General features: G+C 36.7%; 1 protein-coding gene across 7 annotated transcripts in view; it reads left to right on the top strand.

Moving 5' to 3' along the window:
• FAM13A (family with sequence similarity 13 member A) overlaps positions 1–27,200 on the top strand; it is a 286,461-nt gene that overhangs the window by 196,782 nt on the left and 62,479 nt on the right. For all 7 annotated transcript variants that reach the window (XM_074347120.1, XM_074347142.1, XM_074347114.1 and 4 more), the window contains one exon: positions 13,964–14,005. In XM_074347120.1, the coding sequence (XP_074203221.1) occupies positions 13,964–14,005 (42 nt within the window). The remainder of the gene's footprint in view (positions 1–13,963; positions 14,006–27,200) is intronic.

Genomic DNA, 27,200 nt, shown 5'->3' with positions numbered 1-27,200 from the left:
TCCCTGGAACAAAGGTCAAAGTGGACTGCAGTGTAAATGTAGAGAGACAGCGATCAAATAGCATTGCTGGAAGAAGTTTGGAGGCTGAGAACAGCAGTACGCTGGCTGACTGCAGAGCAAGTTGCTTCTCCAGCTGTGAGGTGCAGCCTCACGCCCCAAGCCCGGCTCCGTTGCCTCCAGAAGCCAGCAGCCGTTCACCATACAGGCGACCCAGCTGGGCGCGGAAGGGACAGTTGTGAGGATTTCCTTGCAAATTTACAGGCAAGGATGGCTTGTGAGATCATGCCTCTGCAAAGGTAGTATTCTTTCCCATTTGTTTTGTTTTGTCCTTTCCTTTATTTTCTGAGTGGTATAAAACCGTATCACTTTGCCGCTGCTTGGCATCTGTCAGTAATGTGCTGCAAACTGTGTAGAGTCCATTGGACATAACTGTTCTTCCCTGAGACCAGAAATATGTATTCTGTTGCTGCTTTTCCTGACATTTATGCCCAACTTTTATCTTTTTCACTTGGTGAGTCTGTTCAGTTATTTCCTTCCTTGAATGAAAATACATGTAAGAAAGTAGCTTTGACATCTGAAGAAAAACAGAAACTGAAGAATATATTGAGCAGATTTAAAATAAAACTGAGTCAGCTTCTTAGCGATGTTGTGAAGCTGTGGTAAGCGCTAAGGTCACTTTGAAGGATGTCAGTAGGCTGAGGACCTTTTTAAAAATGCCATCTCAGGACTCCTCTCTGCTGGAGTTCAGATCTAGGCAAGGATTTTCCATCAATAAGTACTTTATTAATATGTGGGCATAAACATTAAGGGCATTATTTCCCCGTAAATAATTCTTGATAGATTTATTACACAAATGACATCTTTAAAGAAAATTACTATGTAAGAATGGTGGAGCACAAGGCTCTGTCTTGCTCCTTAATGATTGTAACGTAGACTGCAGAGGGTGGGGTGGAGGAGTTATACCAAAGCAGAAAGAGGTGAATTTAAGCAAAGGGCTTAAAAAGAGCACTGCTGGTGAACTAATAAGTGAATAAAGTGTCCTGGACTTTTGAAGCTGGAAGTCGCCTCGGTGGTGACGGAGTCCAGTCCTCTCATTTCACAACAGGAAAGCTGAGGCTTGGAGGAAGTCAGAGTTGCCCATGGTCATGTTTGATTATTTTTAAATTTACTTTTGCCAGTCATATTATCCTCTTTCAACTGCAACTGCCTTACATGCAGTGGCATTTGATTCCATGTACCTGCTTCCTTGAAGAAAACTCTAGAGGGCTTTACTAGTGAAAGTGATTTTAAAAGCCAGATAGTAAATATGGTTTACCTGTAAGATTGGAAAAACCTAGACAAAAATGAGTTTCGTTTTTAAAAACCATGCCACCAGTCTTTTACTGAATTTTGAGGTTTTAACAATGAAAATAAGGTAAATGAAAGTTTAATGTTTGTTTGCAAAATGGTTCCTGCAGATGTACACTGTGAGATGAAACAGTGTGGTTGTTCTTCCTTCACTGTAATGACAAGTGCACTGTAATAGGAACTTGAGGGGCTGTCCCTAGAATTCCTTCTCTAAAATTAATAACCCAAGGGAACAGAAAGTGATTTATGGATAGATCTGAAATCTTTCTGTATTAATTCAGTGGCAAGGTCCATGTGCTTGAAACTTGCAAGAGACTAAACACTGGTGTACCTTTTTTGGAATCTTGAGTTGGTTTCCAGCTTTAAAGTTGGGGACTTATTTTTTTCTGGTATCAGTTCTTAAGTGTCTCAAGCAAGTCCTTTCTAGATAAGCATGTAAGCTGTTACTGCACTCTGTAATAAACTACTCAATGATATAATAACTGTTAAGTAGAAAATAGATTTTTATACTGCTAAAATATTGTTTACAGAGTTAAACTGATGAAAGCAAAATAGAATCAGTATAATTTCCTCCAGAATTATTCTGCATTGTGAGTCCTTATCAATAAGCCTATATAAGAGGAATAATTTGTGTATTCAAGAATGCTGATGGGTGCCTTCAGTGTTTCCCCATCCCTGAGAGTGTAATTTGATTGATGACCCTGCAGTCTTCACTTCTGGCCTGTGCCTGCCTTTGATTATAAACCTCTGGAAGGCAAGGGCTAGGTTTGTGTGGTTCTCTTCGTTAAGTATCTCTTGTGAATTTAAGTGCTTATGCAGAAAACTTTCTTGTTTCTCTATAAGATTGCTCTTCCAGTCCCAGTTCAGTATCTTTAGCTGAGGATTTCTGTGACTCTGGTAAAGATGACCGTGACCAACTGCCCCCACTGTTATCCTGCCCGGAGCAGGAAAGTTGCAGAGCCCTGTGGTCTGCGTGCCAGCTGATGGGATGAGGGCTTTGCTCCATTCTGTTTAACAGCACTAAAGGGCTAGAAACTGAATTAAAGGTGGGTGAGTGAAATGATAGCTTTGAATACCAGTTAAAGAAACTCATGCTCACCATCTGTATTGAGCAGAGAGGCCAGTACTTCTCATACTTCAGGAGCATGAGAATTACCTGGGGACTTATTTTTAAAATCAGCTCCTTCCTGCTGCCCTCCTTCCCTGGACTTATTGAATCTGAATCTGGGTGTGACAGGGAAAGTGTCAACATTTTAACAAGCTTCCGGAAAGCAAATCTGGTACAAATGGGGCACACACTCAGAGAAGCACTGATCTAAACTATGGTTAATGATTATCGCTTGCATAAAGCCCTTGACAGCAGGGACATGTAAGATTCTACCACTCTACTGCTCAGCAACCCCAAATAACATGCTTAATATCAGGATCCTAGGTGCTTTTTTCTTAACTGACGCTTTCATTTACTAGATGGTCAGTGTTACCTATTAAAACAAAGTATACTAACAATGTTTTTTTAATATGTTTTCTTTCTGACTGAACACCACTCTGTACTACCAGTGATATTAAGGGAATGAAGACGCAAACTGCTTCACAGAGGTCACATGCTAGTGAGGATGCAGACACATTACCAGACAATTACAATACATGTGGTGAATGCAGTGATGGACAGTATAATTAGCATAATAATAGAGATGCCTGCATGGATAATGTTACCCTATGTTTTATTTAACCTCATTTACGCATCTGATCTTATTAGAGGGCACGTTTGTACCCCAACGCCTACTTAGTTTATAATTTCCAATTGTGACTTTTTAGCCTTTCTTAGCATAATGTGAAAGTAGGTAGAAGATAAATTTCTTACTGCTAATCTGTAACTAAGATGAGAATAACAGATGAGGTTGAAGGCTAAGAATGAAATGAAACACTTTGGTTCCCTTTAATGCATTTTGCTATCTGTTTATTACTTAATGTAATTAGCAGACTTTCCAGAATGGAAGTGACTATATAGAAACCCATGATCTTTAGGAAAAAACTACAGGGGCTGAATGTTTAAAATGTGACCCTCTGTAGAATGAAGAATTCAGTTCTTAAAGTTCACTTCAAATGGCTCAAATTAATGATTATATCTATTGGGATGGTTAAATTAGCCCAATTATTTTTAAAAATACCAAAATATTTACATGTGATTTTTATGTTTAATGATAAAACTCAGCACATTCCGTGGCATTGTATGGGTATTCTTGCCAACTGGAAAAGTTCCCCCAGAGAAAATAATGTCACAAATAAGTAGAGAAACTATATTAAGAACTGAAATTAAAGTTTTCTTTTCTCGGGTTCTAAATTTACCTTATGTCACTAGAGAGATAGTATGTTTTTATCAGATTCCAGGCTTTACTTATTCTTTAGTTTCTTTGCATGATTTATAGCCCATTGGATTATTTTTCCTTAGATATTATGGATCCGTGGGTAAGGATCTCTATTTTATGTAGAGAAAGACTTCAATAGGCTGAAAAATAAAATCTTAACTCACTCATATGTCTATGACAGAACTTTCAACTTTACAGTAGTATTTTGATTTGCTTGATTAGCTTTCAAATAGTCACTAACTCATTTTATATCCACAAGGGCTAATAATGGAAGATGAAGTTAAGAGCACTCAAGATTATTCTAGATTCCTCTGGTTTTAGTGCGTTGGCATCTGCTTTCCACATGTTTAGCGTCATTTTTTCTCTTGGTTTTATCAAAGTGGGAAAATGAGATTAATGATGTCTGTAACTCTCTTTTTCATTACTTCATCTAGCACATTATGATGGTGAAACACATCATAATTCCAAATTGTAATGGCTCTTTGGGAAGATTTATGGCACAGGGTTAATTAACATGTATTAGCGATCCAGCCTGGGAAAATTTCACTGAAACTTCTTACCAGCAGAATTCATCTAGTCTTCCTAATTATTGGTCTTTAGAATATCCTTTTGCAAACAAGTAGTCATTGGAAACATGGGGATGAGACGGGAGTCAAGCAGGGAACAACCCAGGTAATGATGGCTCTGCTTGTGGATCGTCTGTGTGGTGTTAGAGAGCCCTCTACTGCTTGTGGTGGTGACACCTTCAGCTCATTTATCTGTGAACCCAAATTATTCCAAACCTGTTGGCACTTTGAAGGTACTCCCTGTGCTCCCCACTCTCCCCCTCCGCAAACAGCCTGACTGAGTTAACAGCTGCCTCACTTCAAGTCTGGGTTAACCCTTCTAGGTTTGAGTGGCTGACTTCATCATCAATATGGTCTATGTTTGGTGAGAACAAATAAGATCTCGGTGGGCTCCTGTCTCACGTGATGATTGCAGTGCCTCTGGAGCTTAAAAGTGTGCTGATTATTTCAGTAAAGAAGCTGGTATGCACTAAGGTGAGGATATTCTTAAATTTTACAGATATCACCCTCTCTAAACCATTGAAAATAGTAGAGATGTTAGGGAGTCAACACAAAACAGTGGGGAAAGCAATGGAAAGATAGTAAACTTGCCATCAAAAAACATCCAAATCACTATGCTGCACACCAAAAATTAACACAACATTGTAAACTGACTATACTTCAATTTAAAAAAAAAAAAAAAAAAGCATATCCAGACACTGACAGCCAAGTAGCTGTGTGAATTTGGGCAGGTCGTTTTCCTTATCTATAAAATGGGATGATAATACCCAGCATACTTACTTACAGGGGGAATTTTATAGTTAAAAGAACATGGTAGTTTTTTGTAAATGATGAAACTATTCAAATGTCATGAGTAATAGCAGTTTGCTTTTCTTTTGTTTATTCTTACACTTGCAATATCTTTCAATTCCTAGAAGTAGGAGTGCTTAACACAGTTAAGATAAGGCTCTATCACTGCATTGAATTTCATTGGATGAATTTTAGAAAGTGACCTAAAGCATGATTTGTGGGAAATGCCACTGAAAACACCATAGAATCAAATTTCTTGAAACTCTCAAAACTTTTTACCCTGTTTTTTCCTATGATACTTATATATCTGTGTGATTATCAGAATGAATTGCCAAAGAATTGGTTTATACTATATAAAACCTCTTCAAAGCTCTATGTATTCTTCCCTTAAGAAAAGCCAGAAATGACTTCTTTGGTAATAGCCGTACTGAGATGTAACTCACATACCATGCAGTTCACCTACTTAGCGTATACAATTCAGTGACTTTTAGTATATACACAAGGTTATGCAACCAACACTGCCATCAGTTTTAGAGTATTTTCATAACCCCAAAAGAAGCCCTGCATTCTGTAGCTGTCATGCCTTTCTGTGAGCTGAATGTCTGTCTCCCCTACAAATTCAGTTGTTGAGTCTCTAATCCCCAGTGTGGTGGTATTTGGAGGTGGGACCTTTGGGAGGTCTTTATTTCTTGGATAAAAAAGCTATGTTAGTGGGAAATAGTGGGGACAAATGTGGTAAAGGAAAATCATGACAGTGTAGGAACAGATCCTTGACTCATCTTTCTGTGCAGAGTCCTCTGTCAGAGGGAGGGCTTGCTAGCGGGAAGAAAATGAGATAATTTGCATGGCTTCCTGCAGTTTTGTATACCTCAGGAAATCCACATTCAGAATTAGTTAACAATTTGGGAAATTATATATCTATTTTAACAAGCCCTTAAGAATGTTATAATAAAAGTAATTATTGAAAGAAGTTAGTAGAAATAGTTTACTGTTTCCTTCTTCCCTTCTGCGGGTATTCCCATATTCTTTTGATCTTGTTGCAGTAACTAAAGATTAGAAAACATGTTAACTTATTTATTAATGTTCTAAAAATATTCTCTTATCCACTGATACCAACACCCCCCAAAAGAAAGTTACTGTATTTTACATTCTGAATTACTGCCTCCCTAAGGCAGTCTTTCCATGTCTATAATAATGATAAACATCACTTTTCTGAACAAGAACCTCAAAGACAAATGAAAGCTTCCGGCTGCCTTGAAAATAGTTTTGTGACTAAACCAAACATTTCTTTAAGCCCCACACAAACCTTTGGGTTTGCAATGAAGTGAAATAATTTTCTTTTCCTGCTCTCAAGCTAGAACAAACAGATCCAGTGTGTGGCAGGGCCATGTTCAAACACTGCCTTGCCTGGGCATATCCTCTCCTGGGTTCACTGTACACCGCAGAAAGTACAGTGTTTACATTACTGGCGCAGTGGCGGAACTCCTGCCTCTGACTGTGCCGCTGGAGAAAATAAATTTTCTAAGGAAGGGTGGGGGAAAACCCATGGCACAGTTGCAATTCCATGAAGTTTTGAATGGACGGGAATGAGATAAATGAAAATAATCAGCATACAGATATCTGAGAGACCTTCTTAGCTGGCAAAATTAATTTTGCAAATTATAAACAATTTAAATTCTTAAAATATTTAATCAAATGGTAGTGTTAGCACTCAGCATGGCCTTGATGTTGCTGATTTTATTCAACAGCCACTCACTGAGCACCCAGACTATTCTAGGAACCTTGCTCACTGCTGGTGGGACAAAGATAAAGACAGATCCAGGAGGCTGAGCCAGCGTCTGGACTCAGGAATTTTAGTGTCTTGTGCTGAGCGCTGGCTCATGGCTGTGAACAGAGCTTCTCGGAGTCTGAAGCTCCCTCTCCAGGGTGATAGAGATGGCTTCCCAGATTAGATGACATTTGAGCTGAGAGATGAAGTATTTACCAGGTGGAGAGAGATGGAGGAAATATTTAAGAGAGAGAGAGGGAACAGCATGTACAAACAGAGTTATGAAAGTGCAGTGAGAGGTTGACGGAGACATGCTGCCCTGAGATCAGGAGGACTCGTGTGTGCCAGGTTTAGACATCTGGATTTTACCCCAAAGACAAAAGGGGAAGCTGGAGAGGCTGTTAGGTTAGGAGGACAAATCTTGTGGGAGAATCAAGGATAAACTGGTCTGGGTGGCAGGGAAACAGAGAGTATTGCCCCTATGAAAGACGAAGACAGTAGAAATGGAAAGGAAGGATGAGATTCAGAAAACTTGTATCTTTCTGAGATAGAATCAGTGCAACTCGGTAATTGATCCCATGTCGGAGTAAGGGATAAACTTTGAGAGCAGTTGGCTTGTTAATGCAACTTTAGTATTACAACAGGAATAAGAATTCTGTCCTGTGACTTCTAAGCACATCCCCAGCCAGAATCCCCTGTAATGTGCAGCATGAGACTCTAAGCTGTGTCGACCAGTCCACAGGCAGTCCTGGTTCACTTTTGACCCTCTCACTGTAGGGAGAGATGCAAGAGAGACAGATGCTAAAGCAACCCCACCCCTCCCTGCTTAAAACCTTTACTCCTCTTCCCTGACAAGCAAGTACCCTCTCCCCCTCTAATCTCCCAGAGACAGAAAGGTGTTCATCAGCTGGAACTAGCTGGGTAGAGAGATTGAAATAGAATGAGATGCTTCCGAGTTCCCTCCAAGTATAAAAGTTCTTTGAATGAAAAAGACAGAATGTAGGTTACAAACAATGCCATGGTCATAAAGTACAGAGGAATCAGAAGAGACCATGTGTCCCTGAGTTTCCTCCTTGACACCATCCTGTGGGACAAGCAGGTCAAGGATGTTTTACAGAGACCTGGAGATTCTCTGTCAGCTCCCATGAGCTTCTAGAACGACATTTCTCATGCCCACTGCTGGGCATATCTGGACCCGCTTCCTCTCTGATTTTCTCTGTACTACTTTGGCCCAGAGCTGATTCTGGCAGTGAGGTAAAGAGGGAAAGAGTGGTTTCTCTCTGTTCTATGAGAACATAGATCTTAACTCAGCAGCATTCATTGGGTATTGATTACACATCAAGCAAGGGAGATGTGTTTTTAGCACAGCGTTTTTCACCTGTGGGTCATAAAACCAATTTAGCAGGTTGTGACCAGTATTTCATTTAATTTTATGTAAGTGAAGTGTAACAAAATAGAAAATATCCAAAGTCAGAGTACTTTCATGACATTTTTGTCCCTCTTATGTGTCTGTATACTACCATGGTATAAAATGTGTTCCTAACTGGATCGTGACCTGAAATTTCCCAGAACACTGTATCTGGACTGCTTATTGAAAATAGTTTATTTGAATGAGAGGTTAGTACAGGCCTGGAAATTAAAACCCCATGTCAGTATGGAAAGTCGATTCTAGTCTTAGCGTCCCTACAAATGAACTTTCAGAGCACAACCTTTTTGTGAGATGGAGATACTTGTTAAGCTGGTTCTTAATTCTGGATTTGGAAAAAAAATTTTTTTTTAGTAATTGTATGTGTTTCCTAACACAGCTGTAATAAAGTACCACAAACAGGGCAGCCCACTGACCCCAGCCACATCCTGTGTTAGTTACTGATGAAAGGCACTGGGAGTTTCTCTCTTCAATGACTTGGCTTTGCAATTTGCTAAAAGATTGAAGGACATTGGTTCATGGTGCAGAGACGTATGGTCTCAGCGTTCTCGGGGCCAGAGGTCCCAAAGTAACCTGTTGGCGGGGCTGTGCTCCCTCTAAGGACACTGGAGAACGAGTTGTTCCAGGTCTCTCTCCTCGCATCCAGTGGTTCCTTGGCTCGGGCAGCACAACTCCAGTCTGTACGTGGTGTTCCCCCTGTGTGTACATCTCACTCCCAGTTTCCCCTTTTTATTAGGGTGCCGGTAATACTGAATTAGGGCCCACTCCAGTGGTGTCATGTTAACTTGGTCACCTCAGTCAGGACTGTGTTTTCAAATAAGGTCACATTCTGAGTTTCTAGAGGTTGGGCTTCAACACATCTTTTCAAGGGGATACAGTTCAGCCCATAACAATATATTTCAGATTTCTACTAAACAATTAAGAAAATGGTAGAAATATTTTCCTGTCTTACTGGGGAGAAGGGTTCTACATTTTTGCAAGTCTTTTTGTTTTGTTTGTTTTGCTTCCAAAACAATACCTCTTCACGTTGGCTAAAATTTCTTGTCCTGCGAACATTGACAGCTTCAGCTCTTTGCATTTACCCATTGGTCAGGAAAATCTGTTTGCTCCTAAATGTCAGTAATTTGTTTTCATTTCTACTGGCTAGGTGTTGCATTCTTAGTTACAACATGCAAATAATAAGACTATAAACAAAGCTGCTTGGGTTAACAGTAAAGAATTATACATACATCTACAAAAATATCCCCCCAAAATTACACTCCAAGCACTTAGCTATGAGCTGATCTGCACACGTTTACATTTGTTTTCCAAAAGGAAGAGGGTGATTGTTTTTTTGCAATATTCCTGAGTGGGGCCGAACCAAAAATCCAAGCTGCAGAACATCAGCTGCTACATCACACCTCAGATGGATGCACAGAAATGCTATAAATGGAGGGTAGTATATGTCAATGCCTGAGACTGTGGATAAATCAAAAATGCTCAAGTGTGGTACCTTATGTTTTGCAGAGGAAGGAAGGAAAGAAAACATGCTAATTTCACTCACCTAATCATTCTCTAAGAAAATTCTTCCACTTAGCACATTCTGTTGCAACATGAGGGGGAAACCTGAATTCCAGAGACAGTGTTTACTTAATACTTACAATTTTGTCCTTTCACGTGTCCCTCACTTCCTCTCTCCCCTTTGCTCTTTGGTTTTTTTTTTTAAGCCCCAGTAGATGGTTCTTTAGTTTTATCTATAAATGAAACCTAATCCTTAGCATTTACCCATTTTTCTGTACTTTTCAGTGCTCAGGGAATACTTACCAACTGTTTCTTCTAGCTCAAATCACTTGAAAATGTAGTTAAAGTGTGTAGCTAAATATGCAGATTATGTTAATTTTGAGGGTAGCCAGCCACATTAACCAATTAGAAAGTTGGACTAATTGGAACATTTATCAGGACAGTTCAAAAGGGCATTGAATGGAATGGTGGTTTGATCCAGTAATTGAGGGTCCATTCTGAATCCCTCACTCTGGGAATTTTCCCAGCCGTATTTGATTTTTCTTAGACAGAGAAGATGCCATGCTGTTCACAATTCCAGTTAGCTTGCTCTGTAATTAAATTTCTGTGGCCTCAGTTTAGGAATGAGTGCAGCTCATAAAGAGACTGTAAGCCTGGGGGGGTCATTCATTTCTGTGCATTTGCCAATGTTGAGCCACATAAAGAAATAAGTTAGATGGCACCTCTCCCCCCCCAAACCCTCATGTCTTTGTTATTGCCCTTCTCAGTTATAGCTCCTTAGATTTGGACTGTCACCTGAGTCTATTTGATAAATGTTCTTCCCACAGGCAGCTGTTTTGAGAGACTATAACATCATGTGTCTGAAGACCTTAAGCACCCGATGGCCTGACATACATGAAGTGATTGCCCAAATCACTCCATGTACTTGATTTTTTTTTGTGAAAAAAAAAAAAGCAGATTAATTGGCTGCTTAAGGTTGGCAATTATTCAGAGTCAGCAAACAGGAAATAATTAAAACATGGGTTTATACTAGTAACCAAGGAGGAAATTGAACAAATTCCAAGTTGTTACAGTTTGTCATTGGCTTCGTTTCGTGACACACACTCCCCTTTTCATTCCCAGTACATGTGCTTATTTTTAAAAATTGAAAGTGAATCTGAATTCTCTATTTCAAACTTTGGCAAAAAATTATGACTCATTTAATATCATTGGACATGCCTGAGGTTGACATAAAACTAGGAACAGGCATAAATAAGCTCTATAAATAAGTGGGGGCATGTGATAGTAATACAGTATTCATTTTGCACAGGTGTAGAAACGGTGATCTTTTCAAGTGTTTTGCATTCTGATGTGTACATTTTGTGGAAAAGTTTATTTTCACTGTCCTTGGCCATTTTTTCTGAAAATTCTGTTTAAAAATCAGTGCATAAAATTGATTTTTAGAATTAATTGACTTAATTAATTTGAAGTCAGTTCTTTAGCTGTTGCAGGATTTATACCATTGTCAAGATTACGTTACTAAACCCTATGCAAGGGTACTTTTATGAAAGGGAAAAAAGAAATAAGGTAATTAACTATCAAAATTAATTATCTTCATTTTCTTTTCAAATTTTACTGTAGTTCTTGGGCACTGGACATGGATTGATGCCCTATTGACTGCTACTGACTAAGTAAATCTAATACTGGGTCTGTTTCATTTTGTTTAAACTGTAGTGCCTACATTTTCTTTCTTGGAACACTTAGAACTGCTCAAAATTCAGGGACACATCCAAATCAAGAATATCTGATTTTGTCTTTCATTGACAAGTTTACTTTGTGCAGATGCAGCCTGAAAAATATTTGCTCGTGATTAAAACCTCATGTTGCTGTCCAGAGACATTCTTGACACGCTGCCAGTACATTTTAATAAATTAATCATCTTATACGTGCTATCAGGCATAATGCATTGAGTGGATTTTGACTAAGGTCGATGTAGAGTTGTTATATTCAGAAGAATGCCAGGGAGCTTATAAAGTCCACAAGAGCTTGTTAAGGGCTGCTGGAATGGGGGTTATTCATCCCATCAAATTTTGATAAGTTAAAATCGAAGGCAAGGCAGTAAGCAACAAAAGTGGACACAGAATACAGTCATTTGCACATCACTAGCTGTGTGACCTGGAGAAGTTATGTGCCTGCTCTGAGTGTGCTGTTCTCAAGTGAGGGGCAAGGACCAGGGAGGGTTTTGGTGAGGATTTACATGAGATATGATGTCAAGCACCTGATAGTACCTGGCTGATGAATAAATGTGTGAGGGAGAGAAAGTGTAAAGGAAAGAAAGCTTGATTTTGATTGCCTCTGTTGGCTACAAAGAAATTTTCTCTCCCTCTCTCCCTCTCTCTCTCTCTCTCTCTCTCTCACACACACACACACACACACACACACACACACATAAACACACACACACAGTATTAGCTGAAGCACATGAACAGTTGTGTTCAGAACCCTGCACCATTTAAATCATCTTCCCAAAGCGCTTCTGAATTCTAAGAAAACCAACCATATTGCTAACTGAATGTTCACTAAAGTACCCTTGTTAATTTGCATTATAATTTGTTACATGTTAGAGTTTGGGGGAAAAAAAAAAAGTAATGCAGTGCCCATTTTATAACACATGGAGGCAATTTCCCTGTAACAATAATCATTATGGTTTTTAGTTGCAGTCTTTTTGCATAGTGTTGGTCAAAATTAATACTTTTTGACACGGAATCACTGATTAGGGCGCAAACCCAATTCTAACATTTTTATGATTGGTTTAGTGTTTTCAAGGGCTGTTTTGAAGTCAAATGTATCAGCTCCCTGTATCAGTTTGGCTTACAGTACTCACTCCCATAAGAGCGCTGCGTCCCAGGTGGTTTCTTCCCAAGACACCTGGACGTTTCCCAGGTGTCATCGCCTCTAACTCTCCAAGCTTTGTCCTCAGCCCGTCAACATTAGAGTCAGTAATAAAGTTGATCTATCACTTACCCTTCACTTGGGAAGAATGGCACAGTCACTTACAAACTTTAAAATCTTTGGCAACATAAACATGAGAGTAGCTAAGTGATATTGAAATTGGTAACCAAAATCATGAGAGAATGAAAGTGTCATATTTCATCTTCCTCCTTCCAACTAAATTGTTAAGACCTTTCCTACTTCCAGGACAGATGTATGTGTGTGTGACACTATCACTTGTAATAAGATTTTTGGTGATTGCCAGGGTAATATTACCAACTAAAGCAAACTTTCCTCTTTTCATCAGTGATGCTTGTGGTGTACCCCACCCGCACAAGAGGAAATTACTAGAGCTTCTTCTTAATTTTATCTAATAATTTACATTTCTACTTTTGTCTGTTTAATAATGCACATAATAAAACATAGACGGATACTTAGTCATATATTGACTAAGTGGCTGCTTAAAAGCAAATTTTATGTGAGTAAATAGTCAAAAACGTTCAAAGTCCACTCCAGTAGACACTAAAAGGGAGAGACTGTTTGAGGTCCTTTATCAGAAGGAAAAAACATGTTAAAGAAAGGAAAAATGTTTTATTGTAGTACATGTTTTACATTTCTTAGTTAAATACTTTTATGTGAAGCTTCCTATTGCTTCTGTGTTGTTTGAGGAACTTAAACTATGTTTATAATTTCATTTATGTCCTTTCATGTTATCTACCCTCATTAATACTTCCCGTGACTACAAAGAACACGAGTGTTTACTGCTGTGCTTTTCGCTGCTAGGGCATCATTCCTGAAGTGGCTCACACTTAACAGTGTGTTGTTAACACTTGTTGAAACAGTTGGCTGTCTCTTACTTTCATCATCATGTTAATGAGCTGTGATTAGCTTTACTGAGATAATTATGTGATCGTTTTAAAGGTTTATGTGTAATGTATGAATACTTGGATGGGGCTTGTAGAATAAAATAGTAAAAAGCTTCCCCTTGCAAGTGTGATATGAATTACTTTGGCCTCAGGCTAATCTTCAAAGAAACTTCTCTTGATGGTCTCCCTTGAAGGAGTAATTGACCTTCCAAGGTAGAGTGTGCTTTACTAACCCCACTCCATTGTAAGATTAGCTCTGATGCATGGAAACAAAATTTGTGACAGGTAGAACAGAGTTGTGGTAAAATTGACATGCTATGGTATTAACAGAAATTCTATTAATTCAAATTTTATTTTCCTTTTAGTTCCCAGGAAGATGAAAGACCCATGTCACCTTTCTACTTGAGGTATTTATTTGATTTTTATTGATCTATTATGGGGAACGGAGGAGGGTTAAGGCTTCTTTGGGTTCATTTTCCCATGTTAATTCTTTTCAGTAGAATATTCTATCCTGTGGCCAGACCACGCTTATTAGAACCCCTCATCGTAATGTTCATGCTATATTTTTCTTCTCTTTTGTTTAAAAAAATCTTGAAAACGAATTTTAATATAGTTGAAAAGACTAAAATAGGATACTTGGGTTTAAATTCAGAAATGTCAAGGTAGTCATTTTAATTTCCAAAACGGCCTGATGATGAGGCTGTAACCTAAATTTTAAAATCTGTATACAGATAGAGGAGGGCTTTGAGCACAAGGCTCACTTGCTGAAGAAGTTGTGGGTTATCTTAGATCATCTTCTATATAGCAGTGGTGTGAGAAACTAACATTTAGCAAGTTCGTGGATTGTTGTCTAAAGTTTATAAAGCCAGAATGACAACTCTTAAAACAGGGAAGTTTACAGAATTCAAAGTAGATGTTAGATGAGATCACTTCTCTCCAGACTAAAAAGTTGTTGTATTGATGTGATTTTCTGTGAACCGTCCCCCTTAGGTCACAACCTTGAGCCAGGTTTTTCTTACTTACTGCATTTCTTTCCTTACTATCTACCCACTTTAAAGGCTTAGAAAATATATTTGAAAAGAATATGATCACATAAATTACAGTTAAAATTGCTGAAGTTTTTTTTTTAACCTACCTCAACTTTGAAATCCACTTTTTAAAAAGCAGTGTCAAGATAAGAGGTACATATTTTGTTTGTTGCTTGTCTGTTTTTGAGTCTGGTTTGTTGCAATAGTCTCAGAGTTAGATTTAGATTTTAATTCAGCCACCATAGTTCAGAAGTGTGTCATAGGACTTCAGACTTGGCCAAGGAACCGCTTTGCAGTAGTGTTCTGCCCTTTAGCGACTTGAAGCATGTTGCATAATCACTTTGTGGCAAGAGAGGGAACATTTGAGGTTTCAGTTTGAGACAACACGGTGGTCCGTTTGATTCATCCTGGTGTCCTGCCAACCACATCAGCATCTTCTGGTTCATAGGCTCTTATCAACGGTGCAGCCACTGTCAACACATGAGGGGCTGTTGCTGGGTGCACGGTGACTCCAGTGTTCGTTATGTGGATGCACACAGTAATAGCAAACAAATGATTATCATATATTAATGGAAATTAAGTTTTACATAGTATGGAAGACTATAGCACCAGATCATGACAACTAGTGAGAACTATTCTCTGAGTATCTTATTTTTACTACTCTGGATAACATCAGTCTATGTCTTATCTAGTATTGAATTTTTTTTTTACCACTGTTTTAAAAAATGGATAGGGTTTTAAATGGGCTTATAAGTCATTGAGTCCTCAAAAGCACATAATTGTGTTTTAGAATATGATACATTTTGTAATTATCTAGACTAAGAATGTACTCTGGAAAAAGAAATTCTGTACTTCCAAAATGAACGTAAAAGAGTGTAAAGAAAATCACTACTGAACTCTCGATGGAAGCTATTTGACCTTTTAGTGTTCAGAGTCATTAAAACTAAAATGTGATCAAAGTAGGGGGAAAAATAAATGTGCATACTAGTTTGCGTTTGCAGTAGAGGTAAAGTTGCAGAAAGAGGAAAAGTTACTGGGAAGCATTCTTTTCATATAAGGGAAATTTAAACTAAGTGGACGTATTTTGTAAATGCAAAACTAGTAATTCTTTGGCCTGAAATTTAAAATTTCAAATGTAGTTTCTTTTTCTGAATAACATAGTTGATAATCATAGAAATTATGTAAGAATTAGGTTCGTATGAATTACTTTAGCTTTCTTTTTTTACCCACTTGACATGAAGCAGGGAGAATCTATTGATAAAACATGAAACTTTTTTTCCAAATCATTTGCATGGCTGGCTTGAGATTAACTTTTACTAGCCTGTTCTATACAGAATTTAAGTAGAAGAAAGAAAACATGATTGTTAATTATGATTCAGTTCTATATTTTTTGGATTAGGAACATTAATATGTCCATGGAAAATTTAATTTATGTATCAGTACACTGTTTTTTGCACTACCTCTAATAGCAAATGAATGCTTAAATGTTTTAAATATATTTAACTACATTTCTGTAAAGTCCTTGCCTTCCATCCCTTTCCATCCCATTTGATTACAATTCCTTTGCTGCACTGTTAGTAAGGGGAGTTACTGCAAGACTAATAAATTTCATAATGATTTGTTAACATGATGAAAAAACTAAATTGGCTCTTTTAAATCCAAAATAATTTTTACTGTGCCTTGGAAAAGTAAAAAATGATTGGTTGTTGCAAAATGGTATCTTCCCTGGCTTAGGAATATTGAATGCTAAATATTATACATTGGCAGTGCTGATTGGTCAGATTTTTTCGGAAGAGGAAAGGCCCAATCAGGAGATAAGACCTGTCAGCTGAGATGGATACTCGCCAGAGTAGATTCAGCCACAAGAAGCCAGGCAGAGGGGATGGGGTATTCAGTGGTGGGGTATTCAGTTTGGCGGTTTATCCTGAGGGGTCCAACATAAGGTAGAATGGCATAGCTCAGTGTCTGCAAGTTTGGGAGTGAGCAATCTTCAGGTAGACCAGATCAAAACAGAGATAAGATGAGGGCAAAGCAGGCCTCCAGGTTCAGAGGAAGGAGAATAGAGGGTCCATAAAGGAACTCAGAAACAGAAGCTCAGACAGGCATCTAGCCATCAGAAGGGAGATAAGGTGCATTGTTTATAACGACATGGAGGGGTCTGTGTCTGGGTTAGAGATGGAGAACATAAAGAGGCTGCAGTGCACTGGTGGAGGTTCCAGGACTTCCTGAGGCCAGGGGAAGGAGCCTGAGATGCAGGAACAGAGAACACAGGGGGCTGTTTCAGTCATTCCCTTGCTTCACCTCTCACCTTGTAGAATTTCATTTTTTGTGATTGCTATTCCCTTTTAACAGTCATGGCTGAACCACATGGTAGTCTCCTGTACACTCCAACTGCCTTCCATCCTTTCTGTAATAAGGTAGGGCTCTTATAAATAAACCTGCACTCAGATATTCTCATTCTAGATAAGTGATCTTCTGTGATAAGAACTCTGGCTTCCTTAATTTCAGTCGTCATCCAACCTAACCTAACTCACCACCGAGGCAGTTGTCCTTTTTCGCAAAGTAAAGAAATCGTAGCCACAAATCTATACCTGCCGCCATCCCATGTGGCAAGTTTATTGCAGCTACAGTAGCTCAAACAGTAGGTGTCATTGTTCCCTAGGTGCTCATTAGTGATGACCCGCCCTGTTGAAGTGATTAAGGTAATGAACGGGAAGGACAGGTTATGCCAAACCCTCCGTGAGATTGCCACTATATAAGCATGAACCTGCATACCTAAGGTGAAGAACATGCTTGGCAAAGTTGCCTGTACCCTGGCCTCTTTGATAGTCTAGGCTGAAATCCCAGAAAAGGTGCCCCACGTCAGTTGCTCAGATTAGCGTGACAGCAACTTGCCATAGGTGTTCTTCTGCCTGGCACCCAGTCAGATCTGATTGGGATCCATTGCTAGTTCTCCTTCTGTTTGTCTGAGTCTTCAGTGTCTGCAAGCCCAGGTCGTGATTTCTGTTGTTATTTCCACTGGAACTAGGGTTCTTGATCTCCACTTTCTGTTCCTCCTCATCTCTACCTGCTTCCCTTCACCCCTGCAATACCTTAACGTTCCTTATGGCCAGGATCAGGTCCTGTCCTCATCCCATCACATCTGATTTCGACCCTTGAATTCCTTCTTTATAAATTCCTGGACTATACATGTAGGCTGGATACCTAGAACCCGTCCTTGCCTATGCTTTATCAGAATCCTGAATGTGTGCTTCAGGGGTTGCATACCTGTAACCAGTCTTACTCACTGGGCTCTAAACAGCTCACCTGGCCTCTGAATGGTGACTCCTTGCTTACCTAACACTTGTCTTCTAGCTTCTGCACTGAGTCTCCTCCTCTTTTTCCCTTTCTTATTGTATGCCTCATTGAAACCCTGAAATCAATAGTGTTTATCAATTTCAGCCCAAATTTTTAAATTCATGATGCTGATTGAAGCTGTTACTATTTTAGCAGATTTCAATTTCAGTATTTCATATGTTTTCTAATTTTCTTGAATTAGGAACATCAATTAGATTTATTTCTAAGTTAGCTGTTTGGCACACAAATTCATTCTTTAGGATTTTGTTAATTTTTCTTCTAGAATCTAGGAAGCATCAATTTAATGAAAGTCTTCTAACTGAAGAATGTATGTTGAAGGAAAAATTAAGCTTTGGATAAATTCAGATTAAAATAGACATTTGATGGGATTTGGAAATTATACTACTTCTATCTTGATATGTAGAAAAATTCTTTCTAACTCATCTTTGGATGGCTTTTTGAGGACTACCTTTCCTGGATGAATTTGTGCTAGAATTTGTATGTTTGTGATTTTTTTTTGGTAATATTTATTAAGTTTTTAATAGTTTATTTTTCTCCTTAAGCATAATGTATGCTTAATTATCTAAATTATCATTTTGAGGTTAAAAGCTCTTAGTATCAGTTGGGATAGTTACCAGACATTATATTTGTTCATAAGCCCGTTTCGGGCTACTGACTAAAATGTAGAATAAACAAGCAGGCTGTTTATTTAATTATCTACTTGATTTTTTTCCCAAGATGATAAAGTCAGCTAGATGTTTCAAGTGTTTTTAGACACAGATAAATATATATTTAAAATTGTTTTTTCCTTATCTCTTTTGACTAGAATAGCATTTCTAAACAGAGGAAGTACATGATTTCTGTTTATGGAGCTCTTTTGGGTTTTTTTAGGTGGTGGTTAAATATAAATAAAATAAAATTTGCTGTTTTAACCATTTTAAATTATTTTTAATTGTTATAAAATACACATATATAAAACTTACCATCTTAACCATTTTAAGTACATTTCCATTAATAATGCGTAAGTGTCCGGTTTCTCTACATTCTTGTCAACATGTGTCATTTTCTGGTTATTTATAATACTGTCTTTATGATGTAAAATATGTGGCACTCATTAAAGATACCTGGGTCTCACTAGCCAAGATTCTGAGTCTCAAGAGGGCTGGCTGTCCATATTTCCAAAAAGTGTCATAGAACAAACTTTTCAACAAACAGTGCAGGGAAAATTGGATATCCACATGCAAAAGCATATAGTGGAACACTTACCTAACACCATATACAAAAAATTAACTCAAAATGGTTCAAAGATCTACATATAAGAGCTAAAACCATAAAACTCCCAGAGAAAACACTGGGCAAAAGTTACATGACATTGGATTTGGCAGTGATTTCTTAGGTATGACACCAAGGGCACAGAAAACTAAAGGAAAAAATAGACAAATTGGACTGGTTGAATTTTTTTAATTTTGTGCATCAAAAAAAAAAAACTATCAACAGAGTGAAAAGGCAACTCACAAAATGGTTGGGAAATATTTGCAAACCATGTATCTGATAATAGATTCATATCTAGAAGAGATAGAGAACTCCTAAAACTCTACAATGCAAAACAAACATCACAATTCAAAAATGGACAAAGGACTTGAGTAGGCATTTCTCCAAAGAACAATATACAGATGGCCAGTAAGCACATGAAAAGATGCTCAACATCTCTTGTCATCAGGGAAATGCAAATCAAAACTACAATGAGATACTTCCTCATACCGATTAGGATGGCTGATATTTAAAAAAAACACACACACACACACACAGCAAATAACAAGTACTGGCAAAGATGAAAGAAATTGGAACACTTGTGCATTCCTGGTTGAAATGTAAAATGGTGCAGCCACTAGAGAAAATAGTAACGGCAGTTCCTCAAAAAATTAAACTTAGAATTACCACACGATCCAGGAATTCTACTTTTGTGTATATACTCAAAAGAATTGAAAATAGGGTCCGAAAGAGATGTTTTTACACCCATTTCATAGTAGCATTATTCCCAATAGCCAAAAGGTGGAAGCAACCCAGATGTCCATCACTGGATGCACTGATAAAATGCAGTTTATACATTTATTATTCAGCCTTTAAAAAGGAAGGAACTTTTGACAAGTACACAACATAGATGAACCTTGAGGACATTTATACTGAGTGAAATAAGCCAATAACAAAAAGACAAATACTACATGATTCCACTTATATGAGGTACCTAATGTAGTCAAATTTATAGATCCATAAAATAGAAGAGTGGTTGCCAGGGGCTGAGAGGAAGGAGAGAATCAGGAGTTACTGTTTAATGAATACAGAATTTCAGCTTTACAGGATGAGAAGAGTTCTGGAGATGTATGATAGTGATGGTTGCATAGTAATGTGAATGTACTTGATGCCCCAGGATGTACACTTAAAAATGGTTAAGATTAAGATGGTAAATTTTATATTATGTGTATTTTACCACAGCAAAAATAATTTGAAGGAAAAAGCGTCATAGGAGATTTTGATGTATATCCCTAGCTAAAAACCACTGAACCAGGCCAACCATGTAATTATTTTATACTGAAGAATGGTTATAAACTTTACTACTGTTTATGGTACCATTGTTCAGGGATTCATTATTGAGTTCTTGACATCTGAGGATCATTAGTCATATTTCTTGCATAGTAACCAATAAGTAGAAATTCTTGATTTAATTCTATCAATGTTAATTAAGATATTAAACATATATTTAGGCTATACTAAGAAACAAAGATAACTTATATAAATGTTTATATTTTTATGCTTCTCTTCATATCTCCTCTCAGCTTGAAAAAGCAAAGGAAATATTTAACTTGTAGAAAATGATACCTTTGTAGCCATTCTGTCTAGATTTCTTGCTGCTTCATTTTTCAGTCTCCTGCCTCGCTATAGACTTCTGTTTATAAGAACTTAAGATTTTAATGAAATGTAAACCTCTGGGTAGCAGAGTAGCTTTGCCTGATGTAAATACTTCCAGCTTCCCATTTAAATTCTAATTATGATACGAAAGATGAAAACTAGAGACAGTTTTATAGCAATGATAAAGAAGAAAACCATATGTCAGAGGTCACATCATCAATAAGGATGATTGGAGAAACATATTTTTGCCTTGCTGGCTTCATGTTTCACCATCTAAACAATACAGTGACCACAAGGATAAAAGGAAGGGGAAAAAACAAAAAAAACTGACTTGGATTCCTTCCAGTGTCTACTGCACTGACCAGAAAATCAAGTGATATTCCCTCAGCTGAGCAGAAACTTATTTTCTGAACCATCCAGAGCTGAGTTGTATATTCTTTGTCACCTCCCATTTAGAAACTAGAATGTTAAGTACACAGAACAATAGAGAGGAGGGGTCAACCCCCTGGGACGCTCAGTTACCTAGCAAAAACATTTGAGAAAGGGATAAAGGCAAGGAGATTATTGAATTTAATGCATGCTTTCAAGTGTACACTGCGCAAAGACAACTACAAATTTGTTTCAAATTCTTCAGCTTAAATCATAAAATTGGACCAAACAGCAAGTCCATTCAAGTATACATTATAGATTGTTCCAGGACAGGCTCATATTCTGGCTTTTAGAGTCTAAATCCAAGAGGGGGCATCTGCCCATAGCCAAGGGACAATGAAATAAATTCAGAACAAACTTTACCCAGCCAAGTTTTTGATAATGATTCTGCCTGAATTGATGGTCCCCCCTTATGAACCACTAAACACGAGAACTCTTTGGGAATCCATAAAGAGAAATTACAAACTAAGGGAAAGGATGACTTGCCCTGAGGACTCAGAGTAGAAACAGATTTGAGACAACTGTTTTTTGGTATGATTCACATGAAAACTTGGAAAGTAATATTGTCAATCTTCTCCAAAATGCTTGGGGATGTAAACAACCTTTTGAACTATGAGTAGGAACCTGTAAGGGGAGAGTAAGTTTAGAATTAAAAGTCTAGAGACACAGAAAAACAGCTGAAATGAGGGAAAGGGGAGCCTAGAAATGCAGAGATTTTTAAAACTTTGGAAAGCAGTAAAGAGCAGTGATTTAAAGTAAAACAAGTACGTGATGAAAGCAAAACTTGAGAAGCTTTTCCAAAACGAAAAAGAAAAGAATAAAGAAAAACTGAGAGAAATAATATTAGCTATGAAGGTCAGAGAGCAGAAAGCCAACCTGAAAATTATGATTCTAAAGAATAAACCATACTGATAGAAGTAGAAGTGGAAATCAACACTAATATATGCCCAGCTAATTGAGAGGTAAATCCCAAAACATATTTTTAATTAAGCAGTATAAACCTGGTTATAATCATTAGTGGAGGGGCAAAGAAATAATGAAATTCTAAATCTCTTATATTGTATAGGAGGTAGGAGAGTAGAAGCAGGAAGCAAGAGTTTCAAGGATTTGTTTTGTTTGTTTGTTTGTTTTCTTTGGTTGTTTTGGGGGGTTTTGTTTCAGTTTTAATAGTTACAGATATAGGGTGTGAGAGACAAGAATTGTGCATAGGATTCCTGTATCCCAAATAACCTCAGAAGATACACACAAAGACAGAAATTAAAGGAAAAGGAAGCTCCAAAATTACAAAACATTAAGCAAAAACCAAAAACTAGAACAAATGTAGCAGCTATGACAATAAGTGTAAATGGGTTAAATTCTTTGATAAAAGCTAAAAATGGCTTTTTAAAAAATGACTTCTTGAACTATCTTTTGCTCAGAAGAGCTATACCTAGACCAAAATGGCACAGAAAGATTAATTCAGGATTTATCTCTGATACATGTGAACAAAAAGAAAGCAAAGATAGCAATATCAATACCAGAACATCTAGAGTTCAAAGCCAAATCCATTAAACAGGACAAATCTATTCTTACTTTATTAGGCAGAATCCATACTAAAGATATAAAGGTTATAAATAATAAGTGTGTATAAAATAGCATTGCATTAAATCATATAAATTTAAACTCTTCAGTTAACAAAGAAAAACATGTGAACACATTTGAAGTATATAACATATATACATCTATATGTCTATAACAAGTAAAATTTATAAAATAGCACTGAGAATTAGATAAAATTAATACAATTTAAAATAAAGAGTCATTACATATACTAAACTTTGCAACCTACAAATAAGGCTTAAGCATTCCTATTACTTTCAAAAACTTACTTGGCTATCTCTAAAAGTTCTGGAAGAGTAGAAATATTAGCAGTCACATTTTCTGACCACAGTGTGATTAATAACAAAAAAGTTTCAATCAATCAATGAAAACTCTCCTAAAGGGAGGAAGAAATTCAAACAGGAAATAAAAACTTCAAGTACAGAAGAAAAAGGGAAAAAATACATATCAAAATTTGTGGAATGAGATCTAAGCTGTTTTTAAGAGGTAGCTTCGCCTTCTTAAAAAGATTGAAAATAAATAAGCTACACATTAAGAATAAGAATCTCTTTTTTTAAAAAAAAAATTTATTGAAGTCTAATCAGTTTACAATGTTGTGAAGAACAAGAAGTTCTAAAAAGGAGAAGAGCAACCTCTTGGAAACCTAAAAGAATTTAGTAATAATAAAAGAAAACAGAAAAAGAGCAGAACTGATGTTTGAATCCAGGAGCTTGTTCTTTGGGAGTGAAAATGAAAAGAATAAAAAAACCTCTGGTAAACTTAAGAAAAGAGAGGAACAGTGCTAATAATCAGAACCAAAGTTTGCTGTGAGGGGAATAGTAGTTTTATAGAGTACTTTGTGCAATTTTTACTGAAAAACATGAAAATCTAGATGAAATTAAAATTTCTGAAATGCATAAACTTTGAGAAGAAAATTTCACTTGAATGCAAAAAATACTACTGTAATCTGTTCTAATCCTAAAATAATAAATACATGTATAGCCAAAGATTTACATGAATAGCAGCATTATTTGAGGATAAGGATGATGTTTTTTATTAAGGACATAACTCTGAAGCCACATTACATGAGATAGAATCAGAGCTGAGTAAACTTGAGTGAGATACTAAACCTCTCTGAACCTCAATTTCCTCATCTGTAAATGCATACTATCTATAGTGAACTCTTATTTCATCTAATTTTGCTTTATGAAGACCTTGGCCTAGAAATTTAAAAACTCTGAATTTCTTTTTATGTAAAACATGCTAAATATGTAATACTGAAAACTCCAATAATTAGGGCCTGAATGAAGGTGTACAAAAGGTATTTTGACATTTTGATGGGATCTATTTAATTTGTTAGAAAATATTTAATAGAGTATTAAATGCAGGAGTGAAGAATTAAAATAATTTTTTCTTAAAATCAATCCTTATTTTAAAGGAATAGGAGTGTGAGTTTCAATAAAGTATGAGGATAAATATTTTCCTCCTACTGAGTCATATCCTTGTAGTGTGTTTTCAATTTATGTTCTGTATTATATGCATAGTACATAATTTAAAATAAAAATGTGAGGATTTTCTTAAATCCTAACGATCTAAACACCACCACAAAACAGTGATGCAATTTTTATCAAAGTCTAAATACCCATAAATGCTCCATTAAATTTCTACATATAATCATAACTAAAAGTTAAAGCAAAGTTAATAAATAATGAGGATTGCATGTATTTGTTTTAATATAAGATACTGTGGAGAACTAAACTAAAATCATGGAAATAGTTTAATTTAGAAATTCGTTATACAATTACAAGGAAATGATATTAGAGTCATCTTATAATGTTAACACTGTGTATCAACTTTTAGTGATTTAAGAAGATACTAAAAATACCATATTCTACTAAATAGAAAATTTAAGAGTTTTATTATGTTTTGAAGTTACTTACATGATCTTCTTTCCTTGTCTTAAACAAACATCACATAATTGTCTTTTAAATCCTTACTCATTAAAAAATAGAGAAAATGTAAATATTATCTTCTGGAGAAAGAGGCTAATTCTCTTAGTCCTAATGGTTCCTATTAAAACAATATTTTACAGGAAGGATTTTATACATCACAGAAAAGAGAATAAACTGAAGTAAGAGAATAGACAGAAAAGGAGAACACATGCCTCTTCAAGACATCTGGTTTCAGTAGATTTGCAAGATTTCTGTATTTCACATCAAGAGATCTAATTAAAAAATAACTTGTCAACAGGCATTCTGTGCATCTTATCACATGCAAATTTTATAGAGTAATATTGCTGAGCATAATCACCTTATGGACATGTTTTGCTAATAGAAATAAAGACTAAATATATTTAACTATGTCATAGACTATATTTCTAAGTAGGCTTAGAATATATTTTTGAATGACCATTCCAGTAGAAAATTCAGTTGCACTATCACTTAAGTAGGCTTGGGTAATGAAGTTGACCGTAGTGCTGGAGTCTGCACATGGGCTTCTTAGTTTTGAATCTTTATCAACATTAGGAAGTGAACTCTTCCATATTTAAGTGTTTATATTGTGTAAGTAAGAAGTTTTCTTCACAGATCAGTCAAGGGCTCTGAAAAAATTCACTATTCTTAGCTCTCTGCAGGGGATAAAAAACAAGCTACATGTAGATGAAGAAAATCAGTATCTTTAACTTTGGCTTATTTGCTTATTACCTTTTTGTTAGTGTCTTAGAGTTACCTTCATAAGCCAGTTGTAGCAATGGAAGCAGTCCCTATTTCTGACATTAAACATTCTTAGAAATCTTGTTCTGGATGAATTGTTAAGCCATCCCACAGGAACTATGGAGGTGATTAGATACTTGACCAAAGCCATTTTGGTATCTGAAAAGCCCTAATTATGAGTGACACTGTCATTAAACTAAATATGCAGTTATAACCTTTTGTAATGATTTAAACTTTAGGACAATAAACTTGAATCTGAGATAGTCTTATAAACTTTTAGAGCTAGAAGAAAATCACAGAGATCACTAGCCAAGGCTTTCATTTTCTGCATGAAGAAACCAACCCAAAGCAGCCAAGCTAACCAACAATCTGACTATGATTGTAGCTAGTTAACTATAGAGCTAAGACCAGAACTTCTCTTTTCTGATTCCCAATGGAAAACGTTCTCTTCTCAGAATACACTCTTTAGAAAAATTGTATTTTAAAAGCTTGTCAGTATGGACACATTAATACCACAAATTCCAAAGGAACTATTAAGCACAAAAAAAAAATAAATATCACAAATTTGATCCAAGATCAATGTATTAGCAAAAAAATATATGATTTAATTACTTAGTATTATTGATTTATTCACTTATTTTGCATCCTGAGAAAGGCCCTCTTAGACTGATTTAAATAGCTTAGGTCATTTTTTTTTAAGCTCTGAGGGAAATTTTTATGTATTGTCTTTTAACTCAGCTTAGCATAAGCTTTCCAAATCATACCTTCATAACTTAGAATGTTTTAAAATGACAATTGTGATATGTAAGTCTTTGAAATATTAAAGAATTTTAGTTGCAAGCAGTTGGAGCCTTGCTAATCAGTGTCTTCCAAAGACCACCAGCATCAGAATCACTAGGGAATTTGTTAGAAATGCAGATTCCCTGCTTCCCCTTCCCTAAACCTACATCTACTGTATCAGAATCTGTGTTTGAACAAGATCCCAGGGGACTCTGACGCACGTTAGAGTCTGAGAAGCACTTACTTAGAGAGTTAGGCATCTCAGAACCTGGTCCCATTTGTTGTCATTTCCTTGTCTCTTTCTTCCTCGCTTTTTTTCATCCTCTCTCCTACCCCCCAAAAAGGAACATAAAAATATCAATGTGTGCTTTAGTAAGAAAAAAGAAGTTTGGGTCAAAAGTGTGTGTCAAAAGAAGGGAGGAGAGGAGGAAATACGTCTCTTCATTCTGAGATGGCACGGGGAACGATGGGCTAATTATACTTCTATGTCTTTGGCATGTTTTTAGTATCTTTTACAGACCTGTATTCTTTGCCCTCTTCTAGGTAGGTTCTCCCAGAGTCGTTATTCACATTGGCCCCTGCTCCCAAAACCAAGGTTGTGTAACTGTATTGAGAAGTGGCATACAGGAGTTAATTATACAGTGTTGAATTTACAGAGGGTGAGCCACAAAGCATCAAAAGCAGGGACAGCCTGTTCCAGCTAAGGACAGAGAGAAGCAAAGGATTTATTGTTGGTTATGTAACTGGGGAACCTCTATGAATAACAGGCATTGTGAGGCAGAAATGGTTGTAATTAAAAGCAAAGTTAAATACCTAAGTCCAGGCGTCCGTGC

Source organism: Camelus bactrianus, chromosome 2, assembly GCF_048773025.1.
Source record: "Camelus bactrianus isolate YW-2024 breed Bactrian camel chromosome 2, ASM4877302v1, whole genome shotgun sequence".
Classification (NCBI taxonomy): domain Eukaryota; kingdom Metazoa; phylum Chordata; class Mammalia; order Artiodactyla; family Camelidae; genus Camelus; species Camelus bactrianus.
Note: the sequence above shows the minus strand (reverse complement) of the source record. Positions and strands in the feature narration are given on the sequence as shown.